Source organism: Podarcis cretensis, assembly GCF_951804945.1.
Source record: "Podarcis cretensis genome assembly, chromosome: 4".
In the NCBI taxonomy this organism is placed as follows: domain Eukaryota; kingdom Metazoa; phylum Chordata; class Lepidosauria; order Squamata; family Lacertidae; genus Podarcis; species Podarcis cretensis.
The window spans coordinates 9,439,922-9,466,957 of record NC_137173.1 but is presented as its reverse complement, the minus strand read 5'-3'; the positions used below and the strand labels follow the sequence as shown (position 1 = coordinate 9,466,957).

At 45.2% G+C, this 27,036-nt stretch overlaps 1 protein-coding gene across 2 annotated transcripts in view; it reads right to left on the bottom strand.

Annotated features, from left to right (window-relative positions):
• ACER3 (alkaline ceramidase 3) overlaps positions 1 to 24,869 on the bottom strand; it is a 59,564-nt gene extending 34,695 nt beyond the window's left edge. For both annotated transcript variants that reach the window (XM_079974143.1, XM_079974144.1), the window contains exons 1-2: positions 24,533 to 24,869; positions 548 to 658 (exon numbers count right to left, since the gene is read on the bottom strand). In XM_079974143.1, the coding sequence (XP_079830269.1) occupies positions 548 to 658; positions 24,533 to 24,635 (214 nt within the window). In that variant the 5' untranslated portion in view covers positions 24,636 to 24,869. The remainder of the gene's footprint in view (positions 1 to 547; positions 659 to 24,532) is intronic.
• Between the last annotated feature and the right edge of the window lie 2,167 nt (positions 24,870 to 27,036).

Below are 27,036 nucleotides of genomic sequence, written 5' to 3'. Positions count from 1 at the left end.
TTTTTAAAAAGCTCTGTTCCTTGAAAGAAACTTCAAGTCCTGGCTTGTTTGAAAGCCACTAATCATAGTTCGGGTTCCTCTAGAATGGGAAGCTATGGTTAATTGCAGTTTTCTAGTTTGTTTCTCTACTCAAGCCAAGAGAGGAGTGAATGTACAACACTTAGGCATCTCCTCACTAGGACTTAATTGTGCGAAGGCTCTCAGGGACTCTCCTTTGGGAGCAACAACTATTCAAGGTGTGCTTTTCTATCTACTTGCGTTTCTTAACAAGTGGTGCAATGCCAAAGACTCTTTTTAAGCTGTTCCCAGCAGAAGAGTACTTAACAATGCCTCACAGTTACAGGGATTCTCGCTTGAGGAAAGCCAGGGACATGGTCACACCGGTTTTAAAAACAGCAAACAGGCTCCAAGGAAAGCATCTTGGTTTCCCTTTGCCACAGGGACATAATCTGGGGAAAGCAAGGATAAAACTTGTCACCGCTTGTCACTCGAAAAGTCACCTGACTCCCACACCATCAGGATATAAAGTACAAGCTGCCCCACTTACCTGCGACACACAAATAAGCTATTATATATCGTGTTTCGAGGCCATCTCTGTAACTCTGAATTGCACCATAGATTGGAGGTAGAATGAAAATCAAATTACTAACGGTGTTCCCTGCATGAGAAAAACAAAAAGCAAAGCAAAAAGGGATTAGCAGTGACTAATGAGCAAACTTTTGATGATTTAAAATCTATTCAGCAAAAAAAAAAAAATTTCCAACAATACCAAGAAGAAAACAACTGAGGTTATCCCAAGCTTCTCTGCTCTTCTTAAGAAGAAAAAGCTTTATTTTTCATACAAGTTGGTACTGATGAAACATTCAAAATGGCTATTAAGAACTCTCTTGAGTTTCTACGGTATAGCAAAGGAGATGATATGCAAGAATAACACTTTCTTTGTAGTATAACATTTTCCCTTTAAAATAAGCGGAGGGATTGCTGCTCCTCACAATTATGCCAGTGGCGTTTGAAAAAGATAACACAGTTTTATTGATAAAGATCTCCCAGTAGCTTCGAGGAATGATTTCTAAAATCCATGTTCCGTGGCAGCAGACAGGTTACCTGACGTCAGGGTCAGGTAACAGAGGTCCAGTATCGCCACCTCGCTATGCCTGAAATTAAGGAGGCTCTCTAAAGAGGTTTTGCAAGGCACAGAACTCTTTCCGCAGGGCCTGAAAGACAGAGCTGTTCCACCTGGCCTTCGGTTTGGACTCAGTCTGACCCTTATATTTCCTTCCCCTTACGGTTTTGATCCATGGGCTACTTTTAAAATGAGGCTGCATTTTAAATTGCATTTTAACCTGCATTTTAAATTGTCCCCCCCCCCCATTATGTTTTTATTGTAATTTTACTGGTGTTAGGCGCCCTGAGCACAGCTCTGTCCGGGGAGGGTGGGGTATAAATAAAATTTATCATTATTATGCGGCAGCTAGGCTGGTGACTGGGGGCGGCCGCCGAGACCACGTAACACCGGTCTTGAAAGACCTACATTGGCTCCCAGTACGTTTCCGAGCACAATTCAAAGTGTTGGTGTTGACCTTTAAAGCCCTAAACGGTCTCGACCCAGTATACCTGAAGGAGCGTCTCTACCCCCATCGTTCTGCCCGGACGCTGAGGTCCAGCGCTGAGGGCCTTCTGGCGGTTCCCTCATTGCGAGAAGCAAAGCTACAGGGAACCAGGCAGAGGGCCTTCTCGGTGGTGGCGCCCGCCCTGTGGAACGCCCACCCATCAGATGTCAAAGCGATAAACAACTACCTGACATTCAGAAGACATCTTAAGGCAGCCCTGTTCAGGGAAGTTTTTAATGTGTGACATTTTAGTGTATTTTTGGTCTCTCTGGAAGCTGCCCAGAGTGGCTGGGGAAACCCAGCCAGATGGGCGGGGTACAAATAAATTATTATTATTATTATTATTAAGCCATATCCAACCAGCAACTCACATCTTTTAAAGTCAAAACAAAATAAAAAAATTCCTTCCAGTAGCACCTTAAAGACCAACTAAGTTAGTTCTTGGTATGAGCTTTCGTGTGCATGCACACTTCTTCAGATACCAGGTATCTGAAGAAGTGTGCATGCACACGAAAGCTCATACCAAGAACTAACTTAGTTGGTCTTTAAGGTGCTACTGGAAGGAATTTTTTTATTTTGTTTTGACTATGGCAGACCAACACGGCTACCTATCTGTAATCTTTTAAAGTGTTCTTAACCACAGTATCATAGAACTGTAGAGTTGAAAGGGACCTCAAGGGTCCTCTAGTCCAAACCCTTGAAATGCAGGAATTGCAGCTATAGAACCCCTGATAGATGGAGACCCGAGGAGAATTACCACCAAGGCTAAAGTGCTGGAAAAAATGTCCAATTCCAAGGCCCACTTTCAGGTGGCTTACTAAGTGTTTGCTTGCCCACTCCCAGTAGTAATAAACATTTTTCATGTCTAATCTGGGCAGTAAACATTTCCTCGCCGATTCTTTCAAGCTGGAGGGGAGAAAGGCACTATGAAACTGTTTGGAGGTAGTAGAATCAAGGTAAAGGTATTTTAGTAGCTAAGAAGACATTCCGCAAGTAAGCCCCAAAGCGTGAGGGTGGCTGGCCGGGTGAAAGAAACTATCTTTCTCCATGTGCTACTAAATGCCATCAACACAGGCATGTATCAAAGGAAAATTCCATGGTGGCGTGGCGTGCTTCCCTGACTTGTCTTGGGGGTCCTTACTTAATGTTCCATCGTCTTGGGTACTTTCGCACCATGCAACTAACCGCCCCAAAGAAAAGAAGTTCAAAAGGAAGTTATAGTTCACCTTGCACGGGTAAATAAGGGGCAGCAGGGTAACTTGCCCATGACAAATAAATAATAAATAATAATAATAATAATAATAATAATAAATTTTATTTATATCCCGCCCTCCCCAGCCGAAGCTGGGCTCAGGGTGGCTAACATCAATCAAAATAATCCAACGGTTCTAAAAACATTTCATTATAAAAATGAATTAAAATCAAATTGATGGCAACCATTAAGCAAAATTCTGTGCAGATTGCCAGAGGAGGGGGGTCAGGCTGCGCCCTGACCAAAGGCCTGGTGGAACAGCTCTGTCTTGCAGGCCTTTGGCGGGGAGAACACTTGCATTTCAACCCATATACATTTATTCTTCAGGAGCACCTGAGCACTGAAGGCACAGCCACACCATAGTTTTCGAATTGTTTTGTAGAAATAAGCTCACTCTCTCCAATGAAAGCTCGGAGGTGTTATTCAGGAAGGGTATCTCAAATAAAAATCTCAGCGCCGTCACAAACTACAATTTCCTAGCTCCTTTGGGGGAAACAAATACACTTATCCCAATAGAAATACACCTAAGTTTTCTGCAGGTATATGCCCTATAGTGACTGACATTAAGTTGGGCTTTTGTAATTAATTAATTAATTAATTAAATAAATTAATTATAACATTTATATGCCACCCATCTGACTGGGCTTCCCCAGCCACTCTGGGCAGCTTCCAACAGAATATTAAAACTATGATAAAACATTAAAAACTTTACTATACAATGCTGCTTTCAGCTGTCTTCAAAAAGTCAAATAGTTGCTTATTTCCTTGGAAGTAAGAAAGTAAAAAGCACAAATTTGTAATTCCTTTTTTTAAAAGGTGACTTACTTGAGTTACACTGCTATATAATATATTTTAAAATGTCCTTAAAGATGCACTGCTTTCTTGTGAGGCGGGGAGGCCATTTAAATGGACTATATCCAAGAGCAGGATTTACTGAGAAGTTCCACCCTCCGCGCAAGGGAATCTGCAAAGTGCTCCTGGGCACCAGTCAGACTTTCCTGCTCAAAAGGAGAGGGAGAATGGTTTCAAAGGGTTACCTAAATGCCGAACAGAACTGAACTGGACACTTTCAGAGGCATTCTAAGGCTTTACCTTTTTTTCCCTTCCTAAGCAGATCCCTACATGGTCTGCCTCATTTCAAGTGACGCACTCTAAAGCTTTCCACACCTGGGAACCAGCTTTACATAATGGAACACCTTTCTCACGTTTTCTCCCCGAGTCCAAATTGCAGTGCTGTGGTTGGCGCAAACCCCCAAGTGGTCCTGACACATAAGTCGAAGGCCAATGGTTTAAAGCAGATCTTGTGGGGAGAACAATCCAACTGCCAACATGAAACCCAGGCCTGGTTTAAAGCATGGCTTGAGAACGTTTTCTGCCAGAATGGGAAATACCTGTACGTTGGGGTCCCTTTCAACTCTACAATTCTATGACTTTTGGTGAAAAGGACCCTGCCACACACATAGAAATCTGCAAATGACACATTTCCTACGTGGACACTGACCTCTGTGCAGGAAATTGAATCATCTGAAGTTCATAGAATCATAGAATCATAGAGTTGGAAGAGACCACAAGGGCCATCGAGTCCAACCCCCTGCCAAGCAGGAAACACCATCAGAGCACTCCTGACATATGGTTGTCAAGCCTCTGCTTAAAGACCTCCAAAGAAGGAGACTCCACCACACTCCTTGGCAGCAAATTCCACTCTCGAACAGCTCTTACTGTCAGGAAGTTCTTCCTAATGTTTAGGTCGAATCTTCTTTCTTGTAGTTTGGAACCATTGCTCCGTGTCCGCTTCTCTGGAGCAGCAGAAAACAACCTTTCTCCCTCCTCTATGTGACATCCTTTTATATATTTGAACATGGCTATCATATCAGCCCTTAACCTCCTCTTCTCCAGGCTAAACATGCCCAGCTCCCTTAGCCATTCCTCATAAGGCATCGTTTCCAGGCCTTTGACCATTTTGGTTGCCCTCCTCTGGACACGTTCCAGTTTGTCAGTGTCCTTCTTGAACTGTGGTGCCCAGAACTGGACACAGTGCTCCAGGCGAGGTCTGACCAGAGCAGAAGACAGTGGCACTATTACTTCCCTTGATCTAGATGCTATACTCCTATTGATGCAGCCTATACTCCCTATTGAAGTTGCCTTTGACTGCTTTCGTGAGATACATTAACTCCCCACTCCCCCATTTCCTGCACCTGTAAGATGCTGTTACGCAGACACACACTGTATATGGTCAAATGTTAACGTTTTTGAGGGTACCAGTTTCCCATTGCTAGCCTAGCTGCATCCATTAGTGGTTGCATGGCTCAAAACTCTGAACACTCAACAGGAACCTTTCCGACCCAAGAACACAACCTGACCAGAGCCCACAGGTGGCTTCTCGTCATAAAAATGCCATTTCCCCATAAACCCTGGGGGAAAAGAGTCAAGGCATGGCCACATTGTTCCTGGAAGAAAGCTCACTCTTGAAAACAATGTTATCAGGCGTGTGCTTTTAAGGGCAGGGAAGTATCGCAAACCAATTCCGCACAGCTTAATGGAAGCCGGCAGATTAGACAGGGAGAGTTTCAGCAACTAAACCAGAGACTGAAGAAATCCTGGCCAAAACTAAACCAACTTTTAGCCTTGCTTGTCTAGCTTCGCTTTAAGGTAGCATACGCCTGCTTCAGCGACTAATGATAACAGATATTAAAAATATGATGCTGATATTTTTATATTTTTTAATGGGGATAAAAATACTGGTTGAGATCCAACACTTCACAAGCAGCAGTCCAGTCATGCAAAGGGGTCATCTCCTTGCTAAAGTGCCATAAAGGTAAAGGTACCCCTGCCCGTACGGGCCAGTCTTGACAGACTCTGGGGTTGTGCGCCCATCTCATTCAAGAGGCCAGGGGCCAGCGCTGTCCGGAGACACTTCCGGGTCACGTGGCCAGCGTGACATCGCTGCTCTGGCGAGCCAGAGCCGCACACGGAAACGCCGTTTACCTTCCCGCTGGTAAGCGGTCCCTATTTATCTACTTGCACCCGGAGGTGCTTTTGAACTGCTAGGTTGGCAGGCGCTGGGACCGAGCAGCGGGAGCGCACCCCGCCGCAGGGATTCGAACCGCCGACCTTTCGATCGGCAAGCCCTAGGCGCTGAGGCTTTAACCCACAGCGCCACCTGCGTCCCTGCTAAAGTGCCATGGATATCCACAAAAGCTGCACCAGAGGGTTCGGGGAATCGGTTGCATGGGAGTCTAGAAGGAATTCAGAAATCAGCCACCAGGTTGCTCACTGGAGCAAGACAGTTTGAGCTTACAGTCAAACCTCAGCTGCCGAAAGTCTCTGTTTCAGAACACTTCACCTCCCAAACACTGAAAAACCCAGAAGCAAATCTTCCGGTTTTCAAACATTTTTCGGAAGCCAAATGTCCGACATGGCTTCCGCTGAGTGCAGGAAGCTCCTGCAACCAACTGGAAGCCATGATTCGGTTGTCAAACGTTTTGGAAGCTGAATGGGCTTCCGGAACTGATTACGTACGACAACAGAGGTTTGACTGCATTACACCAAACCTGGCCTGACTGCCCCTGACTGTCCATTAGTTTCCGGGCCCAATTCAAAGTACAGTGATACCTCGGTTTAAGAACTTAATTCGTTCTGCAGGTCCGTTCTTAACCTGAAGCACCACTTTAGCTAATGGGGCCTCCCGCCGCCGCCTCGCGATTTCTGTTCTCATCCTGAAGCAAAGTTCTTAACCTGAAGCACTATTTCTGGGTTAGCGGAGTCTGTAACCTGAAGCGTCTGTAACCAGACTGTACTGGTTTTCCCCTATAAAGCCTTAACAGCTCAGAACAGCAATGCTCCAAGGACCGCCACTCTTGGACTCTACGCTAATCATCTCTCTAGGACTCTGCGATAATCCTCGTATACCCCCTCCATGAGAATACGGGGGGGGGGGGGACAAGAACGGGCTTTTTCTGCGGTGGCTCTGAGTCTCCGCAGCCTGGTTTGACAAGAGGTGATGACAGCAGCAAGGAGGTCTTGCTGGAGACCTTCCTTCATGGTGCCTACCGACTGCTCCAACGGCTACAACTCAGGAAAGCATTCTGGGCACCGGGCATGCCTACAAAGGACTCCGGGATAGCAACTTCTGGAGGTGAATTGTTTGACCACCACTATGGTTCAACGATCCAGGCATCACACCCAACCACCGTTAAGCTTCCTTCACCGTGATTTTTAAATGGTGCATGGGAAGAACAACTGGCTGTGGCGCAGTATCATTTGTCACGTATTTGCACGAGATGCACCAAGTTCTAAATAAAGCACCGTCATGCAAACATTCTATTACAAGAAAATTAACAATCAGGGTTTCCATAGCCATTTGAATAACTAGCTTTCTTCCTAAGCTGCTCACTTGTCCTGCATGGTACATAATAAAAACACATTCTAAAACTGCCTGCCCGAAACGGATGCTGTTACGCAAGAGGGGATAAGCACCGTCACACGTCACATGATATGTTGCAGCAACACAACATCTATGCGTCAGGGAAATCGGCAGCCAGGCAAAGTCATCCAAATATTTTGGCGGAGCAACCAGAGAAGTTCAGAAGGAAGCTTTCGCTAGGTTCGAAAGCATGCCAGCTTTTATAGAGGTTTATGCAATTTCATTTTGCTCACTAAGTGGCAGTTGCTACTTCCAAGTCTCTGAACTTTTCCCATCCAAATAGCTGGGGGCAGGAATCTCACATTGCAGGTGCTGCCAATTTGCCACCCAGGATTTCTAAGGTGGAAGGCAAGCAGTTCTTTACTCCAAGCCACCCACGTGCCACTATTCCTTGGGTTAGCACACGCTTTCGAACATGCTGTCTCCCTTCAGTTCCCTTCACTAGTGCCCAGAAGCCAGCAAAAGTGTACCATATCCATAGCAGCCGTCTCACCTTCCCTTCTCCTTTTCCTCCTCCCCTCTCCTTATTCTAATTTTAAGATTTCCATTCTCTGACCTTAGTGAAATAGTGCAGAGAACCATTTTAAAACCTGGCGCATCCACATGAATTTATGAATGGTGGTGGTGGTTCCTGGATTGTTTAAATGGCACTGAGAAAAAATGTTCACTGCCTTAGGAAATCAGCGCTACATTTTGTGAATGAGGAATGGGGGCACACGTACAGTGGTACCTTGGGTTACATACACTTCAGGTTACATACGCTTCAGGTTACATACTCCGCTAACTCAGAAATAGTACCTCAGGTTAAGAACTTTGCTTCAGGGTGAGAACAGAAATCGTGCTCCGGCGGTGCGGCGGCAGCAGGAAGCCCCATTAGCTAAAGTGGTGCTTCAGGTTAAGAACAGTTTCAGGTTAAGTATGGACCTCCGGAACGAATTAAGTACTTAACCTGAGGTACCATTGTATTCCTGTATGGTAACTGGTAGTGGCAACACTGAGAGGAGGAGGAACTCATTCTGGAATATTAACAATACCATTTTGGGGACTGACATCTCCATCTGGCTGACTCCTCCAGCTTTCTTTAGCAGGCCAGCAGAAGAACTTATTTACTGCATTCGTATCTCACCTTTTTCTCCAAGGAGTACATGGTTCCCCCCCCCAGTAAATTCCCACAACGACCCTGTGATCGAGGTTAAGAGGCTGTGACTGACTCCAAGGTGAGCTTCATGACCCAGTGGGGACTTGAACCCAGACCTCCCAGGTCCTAGTCCGACACTCTAACCACTACACCACACGGGCTTCCCTGAGTCCTTCTGCCATGAGGCAGCTCTATAAAGTAAGTCGGCAAAAAAATATGGGGAAAGCAAAAGGTCACATAGAGAAGGATCTGAAGTATTTTCCTAGAAGCTTGAATTTGTGTTACTCTGAATGGCTTGCTTTGCTGTTTTAATATGCTGTAAACTGCTTTGAGATTTTAAAATATAAAGGGGTATAAAGATGAAATAGCAACTCATCCCCTCACTGGGCTGGTGGTGCCTAGACGTATCATGGCAGTGCTGGGTCTAAGGTGCCATTTGGCAATTAGCATACAGTGGTACCTTGGGTTACATACGCTTCAGGTTACAGGTGCTTCAGGTTACAGACTCCGCTAACTCAGAAATAGTACCTCAGGTTAAGAACTTTGTTTCAGGATGAGAACAGAAATTGTGCTTCAGCGGTGCAGCGGCAGCGGGAGGCCCCATTAGCTAAAGTGGTGCTTCAGGTTAAGAACAGCTTCAGGTTAAGAATGGACCTCCAGAACGAATTAAGTTCTTAACCCGAGGTACCACTGTATATCTGAGGATGGCTGGCAGAGCTGAGGTGGACTGATCGCAATCAACACAAGCAGCAGCAGCAGGAGCAGGAGAAACAGAAAGTGCTGCTTCATCTTAATTAAAAAAAGACAACATTGCAATAATGCCCCCAGAATAAGCCAACAGCTTATTTCCCTTCTTGTGGTTTGGGTGGGGTGGAAAGGAGCCGGCAATCTCCCTCATATTCTTGCCGTCGTTCTTTTTTCCCTGCATGCGCGTTACTGAGAATGCAGAAGGCGGCAGTTGTTTCCCAAACCCAAGATCCTTCTGGAGACGCCAGCTATTGAACCCAGGACCTTCAGGATAAAGGTAAAGGGACCCCTGACCACTAGGTTGAATAGTGACCAACTCTGGGGTTGCGGCGCTCATCTCGCTTTATTAGCCGAGGGAGCCGGCGTACAGCATGTGGCCAGCATGACTAAGCCGCTGCTGGCGAACCAGAGCAGCGCACGGAAACGCCGTTTACCTTCCCGCCGGAGTGGTACCTATTTATCTACTTGCACTTCGTGCTTTCGAACTGCTAGGTTGGCAGGAGCAGGGACCGAGCAATGGGAGCTCACCCCGTAGCGGGGATTCAAACAGCCAACCTTCTGATTGGCAGGCCCTAGGCTCTGTGGTTTAACCCACAGCCCCACCCGCATCCCTTTTATACCTTCAGGATACCACTTCGCTAAAGGCTCCCTGTCTCAGAAGACAAGAGGGGAAAGGATCCCAATGCACAGACGCAAGCGTGAGTGCCAGACACTCCTACGTTGGCTGTGTGACCCACAGGGCACCTGCAAAAAGGTTGGCCATAGCTGTGTCACATCGCCTTCAAAATCAGGATATGGCAACCATGCTTTTAGCTGCAGACAGAATATTCAAAAGCAGGTTGGTTGAAACTAACGGCATGCCTTACTGAAGTGTTTAATCTACTAAAATATGAATGGAAATGGCATTGGACACCAAATAAGTCAATATTTTAGCAGGAAATGCTATAGAATGCCTAGACTCCACACATCTGCACATGATATGTATTTAATTTACTGGATTTGCTGCCAGAAGATGATCTCTGCATCAAATGCTACTGTATTATCCATTTCGCTGTTGTTTAGTTTAACTTGTTTGTTTTTATCCTGCAAGCCTCCCTCAGAACTGCTGGTTATAAAGATCTGAAATAAATATAAAAGCACACAAAGGTCCAGAGGCTGTATGCCACCAAATGCCAGCTGCTGGGAGGCAAATAGGAGGAGAGGGTGTCTGCCCTCATAGCATGTCAAAGGTCTTTGAAGCTGACAAGCTGGACCTTTGAGATGATGATACAAGGGCTTTCTTGCCTTTTAACACAGAGAATGGAAGAAAAATCAAAGCAAAACAGTAATTAATAAAGCAACAGGTGAATGAGTGTAATAGATTTAGCAAAATTTTAAATCACCTTGCCGACAAAGGTCCGTATAGTTAAAGCTATGGTTTTCCCAGTAGTGAAGTATGGAAGTGAGAGCTGGACTATAAAGAAGGCTAATCGCTGAAGAATTGATGCTTTTGAATTATGGTGCTGGAGGAGACTCTTGAGAGTCCCATGGACTGCAAGAAGATCAAACATGTCCATTCTGAAGGAAATCAGCCCTGAGTGCTCACTGGAAGGACAGATCCTGAAGCTGAGGCTCCAAGACTTTGGCCACCTCAGGAGAAGAGAAGACTCCCTGGAAAAGACCCTGATGCTGGGAAAGATGGAGGGCACAAGGAGAAGGGGACGTCAGAGGATGAGATGGTTGGACAGTGCTCTCGAAGCTACAAACATGGGTTTGACCAAACTGCGGGAGGCAGTGGAAGACAGGAGTGCCTGGTGTGTTCTGGTCCATGGGGTCACGAAGAGTCAGACACGACTAAATGACTAAACAACAACAACAAAAAATTAATTTAATGAAGCTGGAAAGGAAAAAAGGAGGGGGAGGAAAGCAAAAAGGCAGCTAAAACCTTGAAGTTAGTACTCTGGAATCTGAAGTACTGATATCCAAACACATGATGTTACTTCTCAAGAATTAGGAACATTCTCGCAATGCTAGAGTTTTTAACACTGGACCGTAAACTATGTTTACATGGTGCTGAAGAGCCCAAGAGCTAGAACTATTTTTAGGAATTATTCTGAATGATATTCGTGCACCTCCCCAGATACTAAACAACAACTAACTGGACAGTACGTCTTCCTTCTGACAGTACCCAGAATTCTAACCTTGGGTTTAGAAAATGCCGCAGGCTGAAAACCACAAGGGCACGATCTTAACCGTGGATGACTCCCACGTTGTACCTTGGACAGATTCCAGGACGGGTGACGGAGTTTTTGCCCATTCAAGGTTCTCCCACTATATCAGTCGGACACAGAACATAATGCTTCCTGACTAACACTTCATAGGGTGGATTGTTGAAAGCAAGAGGAATTAAAACAAAGAACTGCAGTCCAGCTGATAATAGTGTGGGGGAAGAAATGCCTTCCAGGATGAAGAGGAACCAAAGGAACAGTGGCCACAGAGAGAGATAAAGAGGAGTGCTGAATGGCCAAGGGAGAATCTAGTCCAGAATCCTGCTCCCAGCAGTGCCTAGCCAGCTGTTTCCTGGAAGCCCCAAAGCAGGGCATGAATGCAAAATTCTCTTCTTTTTTAAAAAAATAATTTTTATTGGTTTTCCAACACAAATAAAAACAAACAACACACTCACATACACAAACAAAAACATATAAACATGTATAAAAAATTCTCCACCCTCCCACAACAATAGCCATAGGTTGATTAAATGCCATGGCTGATGGCAAATGATGGATCAATTCTCTATGAATCCCCTTTTCTAAAGCTGTCGAACGTAACACCCAGCACAACATCCCACAGCATCAATTCCGTAAGTTAATTACGCACTGTGTGAAGAATCTTCTTTTGTTCAACCAGCAATTTCACTGGATGATCCCAAGAGACTTTTTCCTACACCATGCAGTCGGTCACGTCCCCGTATCTGTCATTTCCCCCCTCTAAACTAAAAGCCCCAAATGCTAAGTTTAGCCTTTCCTCTTGAGGACACGGTTCAGAATCCTTTGGTTATCCCTGTTCTGCATCTTTTCCAGCTCTGTATCACCCTAAGTGAGACGAGGCAACCGTAACCACATAAAACATTCCAAATGAAGCTAATTCACAGAGGCTGAATTATACCGACAGTTTATTTTCAGTCCCTTTCTTAGCAATTCTTTTCGCTGAAGTTGCTGTTTGTGGAGCGGTGAGATATCAATGAGAAGCCCGAAAAATTATTTCCTAGGTAATCACAACCAGTTCACACCCGATATATATATATATATGTATGTATGTGTATATATATATATATATATATATATATATATACACACACACACATACAGTGGTGCCTCGCAAGACGAAATTAATCCGTTCCGTGAGGCTCTTCGTATAGCGGTTTTTTCGTCTTGCGAAGCAAGCCCATTGACAGCTTAGCGGATTAGCGCTATTAGCGGTTTAGCGGCTTTTAGCGATCAGCTGTTAAGTGGCTTATCAGTGGATCAGCTGATAAGCGGCTTAGCGGCTTAGGAAAAGGGGGGAAAGGGGGGAAAAAACCCGCAGGAACTCGCAAGACATTTTTGTCTTGCGAAGCAAGCCCATAGGGAAATTCGTTTTGCGAAGCGCCTCCAAAACGGAAAACCCTTTCGTCTAGCGAGTTTTCCGTCTTGCGAGGCGTTCATCTTGCGGGGCACCACTGTGTGTGTGTGTGTGTGTGTGTGTGTGTATATATATATATATATATATATATATATATATATATAGTGTGTGTGTGTGTGTACACACACACACACACACACACACACACACACAGCTATCTTTGCTGCTATGCACATCACTTCTGAACTCTCTTACATTGAACCCTATTTGTTATCATGTTGCCCATTCACCCAGTTTGGAGAGATGCTTTTGGAGATGTCCAGTCAGCTTGAGTTTTCCCATCCTGAAACCAAACCTTGCTACCTTGCCACTCATCCCCAACTTGATACCAAATAAATGGTCTCAGTGTAATCCTTGGGAGACCTTGCGCTCTACTTCCTTCCATTGTAAAAACTGCCTGTTTATCCATACCCTCTGCTTCCTGTTGGTTAACCCCTTACTTACAAGAAAAGACCCGTCCTTTTATCCCATGATTTACAAGCTTACTCAGAAGGCTTTGGTGACAGACTCTGTCAGAATCCTCTGAAATTCCATGTCTAATGAGTTGCTCCATCTACTCAGGGGTAGGCAACCTAAGGCCCAGGGGGCCGGATCCTGGCCAATCGCCTTCTAAATCCAGCCCACGGACGGTCCGGGAATCAGCGTGTTTTTACATGAGTAGAATGTCTGCTTTTATTTAAAACGCATCTCTGGGTTATTTGTGGGGCCTGCCTGGTGTTTTCACATGAGTAGAATGTGTCCTTTTATTTAAAATGCATCTCTGGGTTATTTGTGGTACCTGCCTGGTGTTTTCACATGAGTAGAATGTGTTCTTTTATTTAAAATGCATCTCTGGGTTATTTGTGGGGCCTGCCTGGTGTTTTTACATGAGCAGAATGTGAGCTTTTCTTTAAAATGCATCTCTGGGTTATTTGTGGGGCATAGGAATTCGTTCTTTTTTTTCTTTTTCCACAATATAGTCCGGCCCCCCACATGGTCTGAGGGACGGTGGACGGGCCCACGGCTGAAAAAGGTTGCTGACCCCTGACTACACACTTGCTGACATGCGGAATTAATTCTAAAAGCTTGGAAAGGCAAGGCTTCCCTCTGCAGAAGCCATGCTCATCCTTCCTCAGCAATGCTTCTTCTTCTCTATCAGGGGCTGGGAATATTTTGCAGGGTCACATATACCAGTGGTGCATGGGCCCAGCCAAAGGGGGGAAATGGGTAGAGCAATGGGTTTTGTACAGTGGGCTACATTCCAGCCACACAAAAACCAGAAGTTTCAACACACACCTCCCTCCACTCAAAACAAAAAAATTCCTTCCAGTAGCACCTTAAAGACCAACTAAGTTAGTTCTTGGTATGAGCTTTCGTGTGCATGCACACGATACCTGGTATCTGAAGAAGTGTGCATGCACACGAAAGCTCATACCAAGAACTAACTTAGTTGGTCTTTAAGGTGCTACTGGAAGGAATTTTTTTTGTTTTGACTATGGCAGACCAACACGGCTACCTATCTGTAACTCCCTCCACTCAGGCAAGCAAGAGACATTATCACAATATTTACTGTTGTATTTAAACCCACTTTTCCTCTAAGGAATTCAAAGCAGCATACAGTGGTACCTCGGGTTAAGTACTTAATTGTTTCCGGAGGTACGTTCTTAACTTGAAACTGTTCTTAACCTGAAGCACCACTTTTGCTAATGGGGCCTCCTGCTGCCGCTGCGCCGCCGGAGCACAATTTCTGTTCTCATCCTGAAGCAAAGTTCTTAACCCGAGGTAATATTTCTGGGTTAGCGGAGTCTGTAACCTGAAGCGTATGTAACCCGAGGTACCACTGTACGTGGCTCTCCTCCTCCCCATTTTATCCTCTGTGAGGTGGGTTAGGCTGGGAGACTGTGACTGGTCCAGGGTCACCCACTGAGTTTACTGGTGGCTGAGTGGGGGATTTGAATCCTGGTCTCACAGGTCCTAGTCTGACCCTCTAACCACTCCACAAACTGCGTAAGAAAGTGCTTCAGTCAGGCAAAACACTTGAGGAAAATGTGAAGCCGGGCGAGTGAAGGATGTGGCTCAGAAACCCTGTTCTATACGTTGAATACCTCTAGTTTAAATAATGCCTTCCCAAGACAGATGTTAACAGATATGTCATTTTCATCAATTTGGCCCCCCTGAGTATCTTTTTAGGGACTGCTGTTACACTGGCCAATTTCAAGGCCTCTAACAAGGAAGCTGATTTTAACGACAGGTTGCGTATGTTTATCAGAAGATAATAATAATAATAATAATAATAATAATAATAATAATAATAATAATAATTTATTATTTGTACCCCACCCATCTGGCTGGGTTTCCCCAGCCACTCTGGGCGGCTTCCATAGAAACCAAAAATACAGTAAAATATCACAGATTAAAAACTTCCCTGAACAGGGCTGCCTTAAGATGTCTTCTGAATGTCAGGTAGTTATTTATCGCTTTGACATCTGATGGGAGGGCGTTCCACAGGGCGGGCGCCACCACCGAGAAGGCCCTCTGCCTGGTTCCCTGTAGCTTTGCTTCTCGCAATGAGGGAACCGCCAGAAGGCCCTCGGCGCTGGACCTCAGCGTCCAGGCAGAACGATGGGGGCGGAGACGCTCCTTCAGGTATACTGGGCTGAGGCCGTTTAGGGCTTTAAAGGTCAACACCAGCACTTTGAATTGTGCTCGGAAACGTACTGGGAGCCAATGTAGGTCTTTCAAGACCGGTGTTATGTGGTCTCGGCGGCCGCCCCCAGTCACCAGTCTAGCTGCCGCATTCTGGATTAGTTGTAGTTTCCGAGTCACCTTCAAAGGTAGCCCCACGTAGAGCGCATTGCAGTAGTCCAAGCGGGAGATAACTAGAGCATGCACCACTCTGGCGAGACAGTCTGTGGGCAGATAGGGTCTCAGCCTGCGTACCAGGTGGAGTTGGTAGACAGCTGCCCTGGATACAGAATTGACCTGCGCCTCCATGGACAGCTGTGAGTCCAAAATGACTCCCAGGCTGTGCACCTGGTCCTTCAGGGGCACAGTTACCCTATTCAGGACCAGGGAATCCTCCACACCAGCCCGCCCCCTGTCCCCCAAAAACAGTACTTCTGTCTTGTCAGGATTCAACTTCAATCCATTAGCCGCCATCCATCCTCCAACCGCCTCCAGGCACTCACACAGGACCTTCACCGCCTTCACTGGTTCTGATTTGAAAGAGAGGTAGAGCTGGGTATCATCTGCATATTGATGGACACCCAGTCCAAACCCCCTGATGATCTCTCCCAGCGGCTTCATATAGATGTTAAAAAGCCATTAACCATTTCACGTTCGAGTCCTTATAAGAATTATTGGGTGTCATTGTTCTTCTTGCACCTGATAGCATCTCTAACACACCTAACTCTTCAGACTTGGGATGCCTGAATAGCTCAACGTTTATTCTCCATGTGCCTGCTCAGGTCTCTGTAAATACCAAGTGACATCAGCCCAGATTATTCTACGACAGACTTGTGCGGCTGAGTCACAAAGGCCCAACGCTGTCATTTTACCAGCAGAATGGCGTGTCGGCTTTGAATCACCAGAACAATAACACTCTGTTGAGGGGAACAGCCTTCAGAGAGTAGGGCAGGGGTCAAAATTTCCCAGGCCACAAAGGGTCTGAATTCAGGCACGTGCCAGCATGCAACAGCTGCGGTTACAGCAACCATATTCCTACTCTTTTTACTAGCAAACCATATCAAATGCCGCCTCTGCAGTATGTAGTGTGGGGTTCTAGCTAAAGCTATGATGATGCGGCCTCACTAAAGGTTTCTTGGATTTTCCAAGCATCTGTTCTGCAAATCTCCAGCCTTGCTCGCTCGCTCTCTCCCACCTACCCAGTGGTCTGAAGTTTCATTGCTTCACGGTGTGGGTTCGTAGTTGAAGATGGCACATTCATATGGATTTTTTAACTGTATTTTACTACTTATTTTATTATATTGCATTCTACTGTATTGCAATTCGAATTCTATGAATTCCACAATAAAATACAATATTTAAGAAACAAAAGAAGCAACAAAAACAATCTAGCACAGCGCACTGCAATTGCCACAAGAGGCAAGTGGTCTGCCAAGACCCTCACCAATTTTCAAGCAGTCCATGGGGAAAAGAAGTCTGGGAACCACTGACCTAGCCTGAGGGAATGCAAGAATCCTTACTGTTCATGAAGAACGACTGCTGGTTCAGACTACGCTTTCCCTTGGCTCTTGGCCATGGTTGGGCAAAGGGGAATGGTAGAAATAATGATCTGACAATTCAGACCAAAACTTGTGATGTGGTTTCCAGGACTGTGGGAGAAGCCGCTAACCTGCAAGGGTCTAGCAACACAGATCCTGTACAGCTACTGTATTTTCCCCAATGGCAAAACTGGACAAAAGCTTCCCTAGGGATTTGCACCAATATTCAGCTGTTCTAAACTTTAAACAATGCCACCTGGTATTCATTTACATGTCTCAATTCTCTATTAGAACTGCAAGTAAAATCTGGATACAGGAAATCATAAAATAATTCAATCTGGACAAGGTAGCGTTCAATCTGAATTTTAAGTCCCTTTTTAGGAACGGGTTTGAAAATTGTGCATGGACACAGCTTGAACTGCTAAACGAGTTAAGGTGAGCCACTAAGAAGTCCAAAATGGCAATTTAGGTCCTCTGGGCATTCCCTGACCCTAATTGTTTTCAAAAAATGGTGCAAATACAACTTATTAAATAGTCCAAGCATTTCTTATATAAAGGCTGGCATCTAACACCGTTGCTACATTACTAATTTACTTATTAGACTACAACCAATCAGAAAAGGAAGGCAAGATTTTTACATAATTTATAGTTATATATTGCACACATTGGATTTCAGTCTTTGTGTCTGGTAACGAAGGTGGCTGTTTTTTACGGGGTAGCTGTGACTTCCACTTTAGCAATTAAAGGGTTTGAGACTTTACCGGCATTAACTAGGCTACAGGTCTTGATGAGACTACAGCTAGTAACCTATTATAAGAAGAGTACATAATTCTTATAAATGTTGACTGCTTGTTTGACCAGAACAAAGTGTGCTTTTGTCGATGGAACCCTTTGGGGTCAAAGTGGTGCAGAACATTGAACATGATTAGAGGGGACCGGTTGGTGGAAGGAATACAGGTCGGAGCGAAACAATACAAACTTAAAGCTTTCGCAGATGACCTAGTTTTGACTCTGCAGGAGCCAGAATCTAGTACGAAAAGAGTGTTACAATTGATTCAAGACTTTGGTCGGGTGGCGGGATTTAAATTAAATAAACAGAAAACTAAAGTGTTGGGGAAAAATTTGACAGATACAGAGTCAGAATGGTTTCAGAGAGAGACAGAACTAACTGTGGTTAAAAAAGTAAAGTACCTAGGGGTAAACATAACAGCAAAAAATCAGTCTTTTTAAGGATAATTATGAAAAATGTTGGTCAGAAATTAAGAGAGACTTAGATAGTTGGACAAAATTGAAACTTTCTTTGTTAGGCCGAATTGCCGCTATCAAGATGAATGTATTGCCAAAAATGTTGTTTTTGTTTCAAACATTACAGATTGTGGACAAGACGGAGTGCTTCCGGAAGTGGCAGAGAGACATCTCTAAGTTTGTCTGGCAGGGCAAAAAGCCCAGAATTAAGTTTAAGATATTAACTGACGCGAAAGAAAGAGGGGGCTTTGCCCTGCCAGACCTAAAGTTGTACTATGAGGCCGCAGCTTTCTGCTGGCTAAAAGATTGGCTACTTCTCGAGGACACTGACGTTCTGGATTTGGAAGGTTTTAACAATGCTTTTGGTTGGCATGCATATCTATGGTATGACAAGGTTAAGATCAATAAGGCCTTTAAGAACCATATTGTCAGAAAAGCAGTGTTTAATGTCTGGACAAAATACAAAGACTTATTGGAAAATAAAACTCCAAGGTGGCTTTCACCGCTGGAAGCTAAGGCCCGAAAAAGACCCAATATGGAGGCCAAATGGCCAAAATATTGGGAAATATTAGAAAAAGATGGAGACAATTGGAAATTGCAGAGTTTGGAGAAAATTAAAGATAAAGTGCGAGACTGGTTACATTACGCTCAGATTAACAAAGTTTTTAAAAATGATAGAAAGTTAGGGTTCCAGGTGGAGAAATCGAAATTGGAAACAGAATTGTTAGAACCTAAGACTAAGACACTCTCAAGAATGTACAACTTGCTGTTAAAATGGAATACACAAGACGAAATGGTTAAATCGGTTATGATAAAATGGGCACAGGACATTGGGCATAATATTATGTTTGAGGACTGGGAAAGGTTGTGGACCATTGGGTTGAACTTCACTGCATGTAACGCTTTGAAGGAAAATGTAATGAAAATGATATATAGATGGTACATGACCCCAGTTAAACTTGCCAAAATATACCATTTGTCTGATAATAAATGCTGGAAATGTAAAGAAAGTGAAGGAACATTCTTTCACCTCTGGTGGACTTGCCCTAGAGTGAAGGCTTTCTGGGAAATGATATATAATGAGCTGAAAAAGGTATTTAAGTATACCTTCACTAAGAAACCAGAGGCCTTCCTTTTGGGTATTGTCGGCCAGAAGGTGTTAAAGAAGGACCAAACATTTTTTATGTATGCAACAACAGCAGCAAGGATACTTATTGCTAAGCACTGGAAAACCCAAGATCTACCCACACTGGAAGAATGGCAGATGCAGCTGATCGACTATATGGAATTAGCCGAGATGACTGGCAGAATCCGAGACCTGGGAGAAGAGAAGGTTGAAGAAGACTGGAAGAAATTTAAGATTTATTTAAAAAAGCATTGTAATTTGGTTGAATGTTAAGAAGGATGCTAGATCATAAAAAATTGACCACCATTAAATTAGATGGAATTAGGATGACAAGTAGATTGAGGGAAATATAAATCATTTGGAGAATGAGTAGACCAGGTTTAAAAGAATGGGACCTAGGAATATAAAGAAGATGATAATTTGCTGGTTAAAATTTAAGAAGATGTAAATGGGAGCGGGAGATGTGAGGGAGTCCAAAGAGATTTTGAAAATTTGTCATGATATCTATATTGTTGAGTACATTTGCATTTGTATTCAAAAACTTTTAATAAATATTTATAAAAAAACAACAACAAAGTGGTGCAGAACAGAGTGCATGGCAGCAATCCTGTACAAATGTAACCGGGAATAAGTGTTATTGAACCCAGGGGCGGTGGCTGCCCAGAGGACTCCCAAGGAAAGGGGAGAGGAGAGGCTGAGGGAACCCTCCACAGGGGAGGTTGTTTGAAAAGGGGTGAGGGGCTGCCGGCTCTGCAGGCAAGGGGTGACATAGCTGGGTTTCTGAGGCTCAGAGGGCATTTCTCCACAGGGGAGCTGCAGAAAGAATATAGTTGGTCAGGGGAGCCTTGGACTCAAGAAGGTTGAAAACCTCCAATAGTGTTAAGGGAATCTGTGCAGAGGCTCCTGAATGACTCCTAATAGTTGTGACTGTTGGCTGCCCTGGCCTCTGGATGGATCCATTTAGTTTTTGAAGGGAATTTATGCAAAGAGTGGGATGGGAGAAAGCAAAATTGAGAAGGGAACCATACAAGCAAGACGTGTTCATCAGGTTAAAGACTTGCACCCTGGGATTAAGTAAATGCACTAACAAAGGTAGGGCTCTGGTATCGTCAAATTATTATTATTGTTCAAATTATAAACTGTCCTATCGCCCAAATCAGGTGAACTGCAATCAGCATATTGGGAATTGCCTCTGCGGCAGAAACTGTTTCACATCGCTGTTTGGAGGCGATTCCTGGTTAGTGTGGACCAAAGCTTCCCCAATTGGAGCAGAACAGCAAACTTTGACTAGGAGAAACCAGGCATGAGATGAGGGAATCCGCACACATGGGGAGAGGAGGGAGTGTGTGAGCCTGAAGGGAATTCCTGACCATTATTTGGCAACTAGCTGCCATGACATCCTTTCCTTGGGGAATGCAAAGGGATGCATATGAAGTTGACAAACACTTAAAACGAAGATGCTAATTTCCATCTGCTCCAGCACTCTGCTCGAAAGAGTCATAGGCTCTTGAGCATGTAGGGACAGCATTGCTTTGCCCTTTGGAAAATACACCCGAGACATCCTTCCAATAAATGAAACTGAAATGAATTTTGCCTCCGCTGCAGAATATCATCTGGGATTTATGAAAGGCTGACTCATCTGCCACACAACAGCACGAGAGAGTATCACAAAGTGTTTTGTCCCATGGGGATCCTTGGGGTCTCTAACGGTTAGATCACAACTAAGTGGCAACAAGTGACCTCGAGCGCACAGCCTTATTTAAGAACTAAGGTGCCTGGCAGGAGCAGACCAATGTCCCCAAAATTCAGCATTCTTGAGTTTCAAGAATCTCAAATCTCAGTTATGCAAATACATAAACTAGGATATGAAACCAGCATTGAGTCACTGGGAAACTAAGAAAGCTGAACAAGCCCATTAATGTGGCGCCCTCCACATATTGGACTACACCTCCCAACAGCTCCAGCCAGCATGGCCAATGGCCAAGGATGATGGGACTTGTAATCCAACATTATGAGGACACTGTGCTGACGACCCTTGCCATTCACTTTCAAGTTTGTAATAAATGCATTTGGTGCTCCAGCAGTTGTCCACCTCAGACTGTGCTCCCCTTTCTAACCTATCCTGATCTCTGCTGGAGGCAGCATCTGATTCTCTGGGTGTTGCCAGCGCATCAGATTCTTCTGTGCGTTGTTCAGAATGGTTTTGGGAATCTGGTTTTTTTTGTTGTTGCTGTGGTTCTGGGTGGTTTTAAGCAGGTATTAGTTTTGATTAGGCGTCTAGAAGCTGTCAGCAGGCGAAAGCAGTCACACCCTGGGAATGGCTTCCAATGGCAGGTTAAACCAGGTGATGATATTAGATGAGTCTCAAACCCTCAGTACATCGAGGGCTTCCTTTGCATGCAAAAACAGGCTCCGGCAGATTGAGCAGACAAGACTAACAGTGGGTTCAACCGTCAAGAGGGCAGTTTCTGCATGTACTGTAGAGGGAATTGAGGGGCAGACGGGGCTCGTCCACCTGGGAAGTTGGCCACCTAGGAGAAATAAAACTCTGACCCTAAACCTCGGCTGCCTTGCGGGATATCCTAGGGGGGGAAGAAAAGGCTAAGGAATAAACCCTACACAAATCCAGAGTCCCTAAGACACGCCTTGTACACCTTCCGGCGACTCCTGCAGCCAAGCTGGTGCCAAATGTCTTGCTCTGCTTTCCTTTGGACCACATCAGCGAGACCACGAAGGGGCTCTTGTCATCTGAGCAGCCCAGGGTCTCCAGACACACCGCCCAGGCTTGTGCCCCAGGGAGATCATTTTGGTGCTGTTAACACAGCGGTTTGACTTCACCCCTGGACATGTACTCCACTGTCTCTTGAGACAGACAGATGCCAAAAACAACAAGTCTGATAGTGTTTTAGCTTATGCTTTAGATGGTGACTTGTCACCCAGAGTATTTTTGTTATTTTTATTAAAAAAGGCAAGCTATTGATACCTAAGACAGATAAACAAGATGTGTCACCCTTTAAAACATTCCCTTCCTGAAATATTATCTGTGAAGTGGCACTCGATATTCAGGGTATTAAAACAAAAGCAACCAGCGGAGAATATACACTGCAAGATGTTTCTCTCGCCACTATCTGGCAGGACACCCCAGCCAAATTCTATAGGGTGGGGCGGCTGATTTAGAATGTTTCCAAAACGTCCCCTTGGCCATCTGCATAGGATACCACTAAGTCTGAGGTGGGGAACTTGTGGTGTTCAGGCGCTGCTGGACTCCCAAAACCCCACCAGTCCCAGTGGCCAACCATAGTTCAGCAACACCTGGAGAGCCACAGGTTCCTCACACCTGCAAAAAGGCATCCCTATTCCACCCCCTACAAGCTCCATCCAGGTGTGGTGAGCTATGTGGAAGGTTAAAACCGTGTTTATGGAAGACAATCTTACTCAGCTACAAGTGATCGCCAAAGAAGAAGACCCTCTTATTCCAACAGGCTTTTGGGAACTGACTGCTTTTAATGAAAGTGCTGGCGCTGGGCTGTTTTTATCGTAATGATCTGTAGGTTTTTAATATATTTGCTATCCATCAATGTTTAATTGTTTCTTAATGTCTCCTCCTATTGTTTTAGCTGTTCTTAGTTTATCTGTAGGGACGCAGGTGGCGCTGTGGGTTAAAGCCTCAGCGCCTAGGACTTGCCGATCGAAAGGTCGGCGGTTCGAATCCCTGCGGCGGGGTGCGCTCCCGCTGCTCGGTCCCAGCGCCTGCCAACCTAGCAGTTCGAAAGCACCTCCGGGTGCAAGTAGATAAATAGGGACCACTTACCAGCGGGAAGGTAAACGGCGTTTCTGTGTGCGGCTCTGGCTCTGGCTCTGGCCAGAGCAGCGATGTCACGCTGGCCACGTGACCCGGAAGTGTCTCCGGACAGCGCTGGCCCCTGGCCTCTTAAGTGAGATGGGTGCACAACCCCAGAGTCTGTCAAGACTGGCCCCTACGGGCAGGGGTACCTTTACCTTTACCTTTTAGTTTATCTGTAAGCCACCTTGAGCCCTGGGGGAGGCAATTCCTGTGATCCTTCATCCAAGGATCACAGAACAGTTTGCAATTTTTCAATTAGGAATAATCCCGTCTCGGATTAACCTCCCTGGGATAAGTATATAATTATGATACCCACAGTGGGGTAGCCATCAGGCACCAACCTAATAATCTAACATAACCCTAATTGGAAGGGGAAGAATAATTTGCAACGGGCCCTTTTTGCTACTTCCCCATGCGCAATGCATGCATGGCACAACTATCTGCCACAGCGCGGCTCTATTAAATCAGTCAGAGCCAATGTGGTGCAGAAGTCCGAGGGTCAGACTAGGACTTGGGGAAGATGGGACTTCAAACCAGCCGCCTTCTCTCAGCCTAACCTACCTTGCAGGGATGTTGCGGGGATTCATTTATTTATAATTGCCTTGCCCAAGGCAAATTTGCAATGAAGAGAAGGAAAAACACTTTTGAGATCCTGGGGGGGGGGGAGAGGGCAGGATGCAAATGCAGCAAATACATACAAATTATTATAATAGGCTGGTGCTGTGCCAGTTCATTGCAATTATTGGTACGGTTTTAACTGGTTTTTACATATGCGCATGTATAATATACATGCACATGGTTTGAATTCTACTTCCCTCTTTTCCCCCGTTACCTAGTTCATGTTTGCATTCTTACATTGCAAACCGCCCCGTGTGACCTTCGGATGAGGGGCGGCGTGGGAATTTAATAAAATAAAACAAAATCCCCACCTATGGTGGTTTTTTGCAGCCATAGTTTTCCCACTCCTGCCCTATCTACCCATTTAGAGGTTGTTGTTTTTTTTTTTTTAAATAATCTGGAAACCGCCTCTAATCCCTAAAGACCCGGGGGCCAAAATTACGGTTAAGGGAATGATAATAATCCTAATTATTTTCCGGAGGGGGGCGGTGCTCACGACCTTCCCAAATCACGCCTCCTTCCACCCCTCCGACCCCCAACCCTTGAGGGGATGTCGGGGAAGAAGCCCATCCGTCAATCCCTCCCTCCCTCTCCCCCCCCCACCACCACCACACCGCGCGTTAAGGAGGCCGCGCACGTCTGAACGCTCCGACCCGCGTCGACTCACAGAACTCGGCGATGTAGTGGGAGACGACGTAGTTCTCCTCGCACCAGTCCAGGGTGGAGGTGGGCTTCCCCCAGTAGCCCTCGCGGTCGCCGGCGGGAGCCATGGCGCTGCGTGACGCCGGCCGGGCGGGCGGGCGAGGCGGGATGAGGGAGAGAGAGAAGGAGAGAGGAGGGCGGCGGGCTCGAGGGAAGGAGGGCGGCGGGGTTAAAAAGAAAAAAGGAGGGCGGCCGCCGCTCCCCGGATGGGCCGTCCGCCGAGCTGGCCCCGCCCTCGGCGGCGGCGGCGAGAGAGGCCCGCCTCGCAAGGAGGAGAAGGAGGCCTGCTCCTCCTCCTCCTCCTCCTCCTCTAAAGCGGGCCCGGCCTCCGCGTCGCCATGGAGACGGGCTGAGGCCTACCCACTCCGCCGCGCCTACGCGGCCGCCGACCTCACTGCTAAGGGCCTCACGGAGGCCTCGCTACGTCGACCGCCTGACTGGGAAGGAGGAAGAGGATAGAAGAGAGGCGCTGAAAGAACTCATAATGATGATAATAGTGATGAAAATAATAATAATAATAATAATAATAATAATAATAATAATTAATAATAGGCCGAGCAGGAGGAAGCGGGGGCTGGGTGACGGCCTGCTTATTGACAGGGGGCTCTGAAAGCAGAGAAAGAACTAATAATGATGATAATAGTGATGAAAATAATAATAATAATAATAATTAATAATAGGCCGAGCAGGAGGAAGCGGGGGCTGGGCGAGGGCCTGCTTATTGACAGGGGGCTTTGGAGGCAGAGAAAGAACTAATAATGATGATAATAGTGATGAAAATAATAATAATAATAATAATTAATAATAGGCCGAGCAGGGGGAAGCGGGGGCTGGGCGAGGGCCTGCTTATTGACAGGGGGCTTTGGAGGCAGAGAAAGAACTAATAATGATGATAATAGTGATGAAAATAATAATAATAATAATAATTAATAATAGGCCGAGCAGGAGGAAGCGGGGGTTGGGCGAGGGCCTGCTTATTGACAGGGGGCTCTGGAGGCAGAGAAAGAACTAAGAATGATGATAATAGTGATGAAAATAATAATAATAATAATAATAATAATAATAATTAATAATAGGCCGAGCAGGAGGAAGCGGGGGTTGGGCGAGGGCCTGCTTATTGACAGGGGGCTCTGAAAGCAGAGAAAGAACTAATAACGATGATAATAGTGATGAAAATAATAATAATAATAATAATAATAATAATAATAGGCCGAGCAGGGGGAAGTGGGGGTTGGGCGAGGGCCTGCTTATTGACAGGGGGCTCTGGAGGCAGAGAAAGAACTAATAATCTTGATAATAGTGATGAAAATAATAATAATAATAATAATAATTAATAATAGGCCGAGCAGGGGGAAGCAGGGGCTGGGCAAGGGCCTGCTTATTGACAGGGGGCTCTGAAAGCAGAGAAAGAACTAATAATGATGATAATAGTGATGAAAATAATAATAATAATAATAATAATAATTAATAATAGGCCGAGCAGGGGGAAGCGGGGGTTGGGCGAGGGCCTGCTTATTGACAGGGGGCTCTGAAAGCAGAGAAAGAACTAATAATGATGATAATAGTGATGAAAATAATAATAATAATAATAATAATAATAATTAATAATAGGCCGAGCAGGGGGAAGCGGGGGCTGGGCGAGGGCCTGCTTATTGACAGGGGGCTCTGAAAGCAGAGAAAGAACTAATAATGATGATAATAGTGATGAAAATAATAATAATAATAATAATAATAATAATTAATAGGCCGAGCAGGGGGAAGCGGGGGCTGGGCGAGGGCCTGCTTATTGACAGGGGGCTCTGGAGGCAGAGAAAGAACTAATAATGATGATAATAGTGATGAAAATAATAATAATAATAATAATAATAATAATAATTAATAATAGGCCGAGCAGGGGGAAGCGGGGGTTGGGCGAGGGCCTGCTTATTGACAGGGGGCTCTGAAAGCAGAGAAAGAACTAATAATGATGATAATAGTGATGAAAATAATAATAATAATAATAATAATAATTAATAATAGGCCGAGCAGGGGGAAGCGGGGGCTGGGCAAGGGCCTGCTTATTGACAGGGGGCTCTGGAGGCAGAGAAAGAACTAATAATGATGATAATAGTGATGAAAATAATAATAATAATAATAATAATAATAATAATAATTAATAATAGGCCGAGCAGGGGGAAGCGGGGGCTGGGCGAGGGCCTGCTTATTGACAGGGGGCTCTGGAGGCAGAGAAAGAACTAATAATGATGATAATAGTGATGAAAATAATAATAATAATAATAATTAATAATAGGCCGAGCAGGGGGAAGCGGGGGTTGGGCGAGGGCCTGCTTATTGACAGGGGGCTCTGGAGGCAGAGAAAGCACTCATAATGATGATAATAGTGATGAAAATAATAATAATAATAATAATTAATAATAATTAATAATAGGCTGAGCAGGGGGAAGCGGGGGTTGGGCAAGGGCCTGCTTA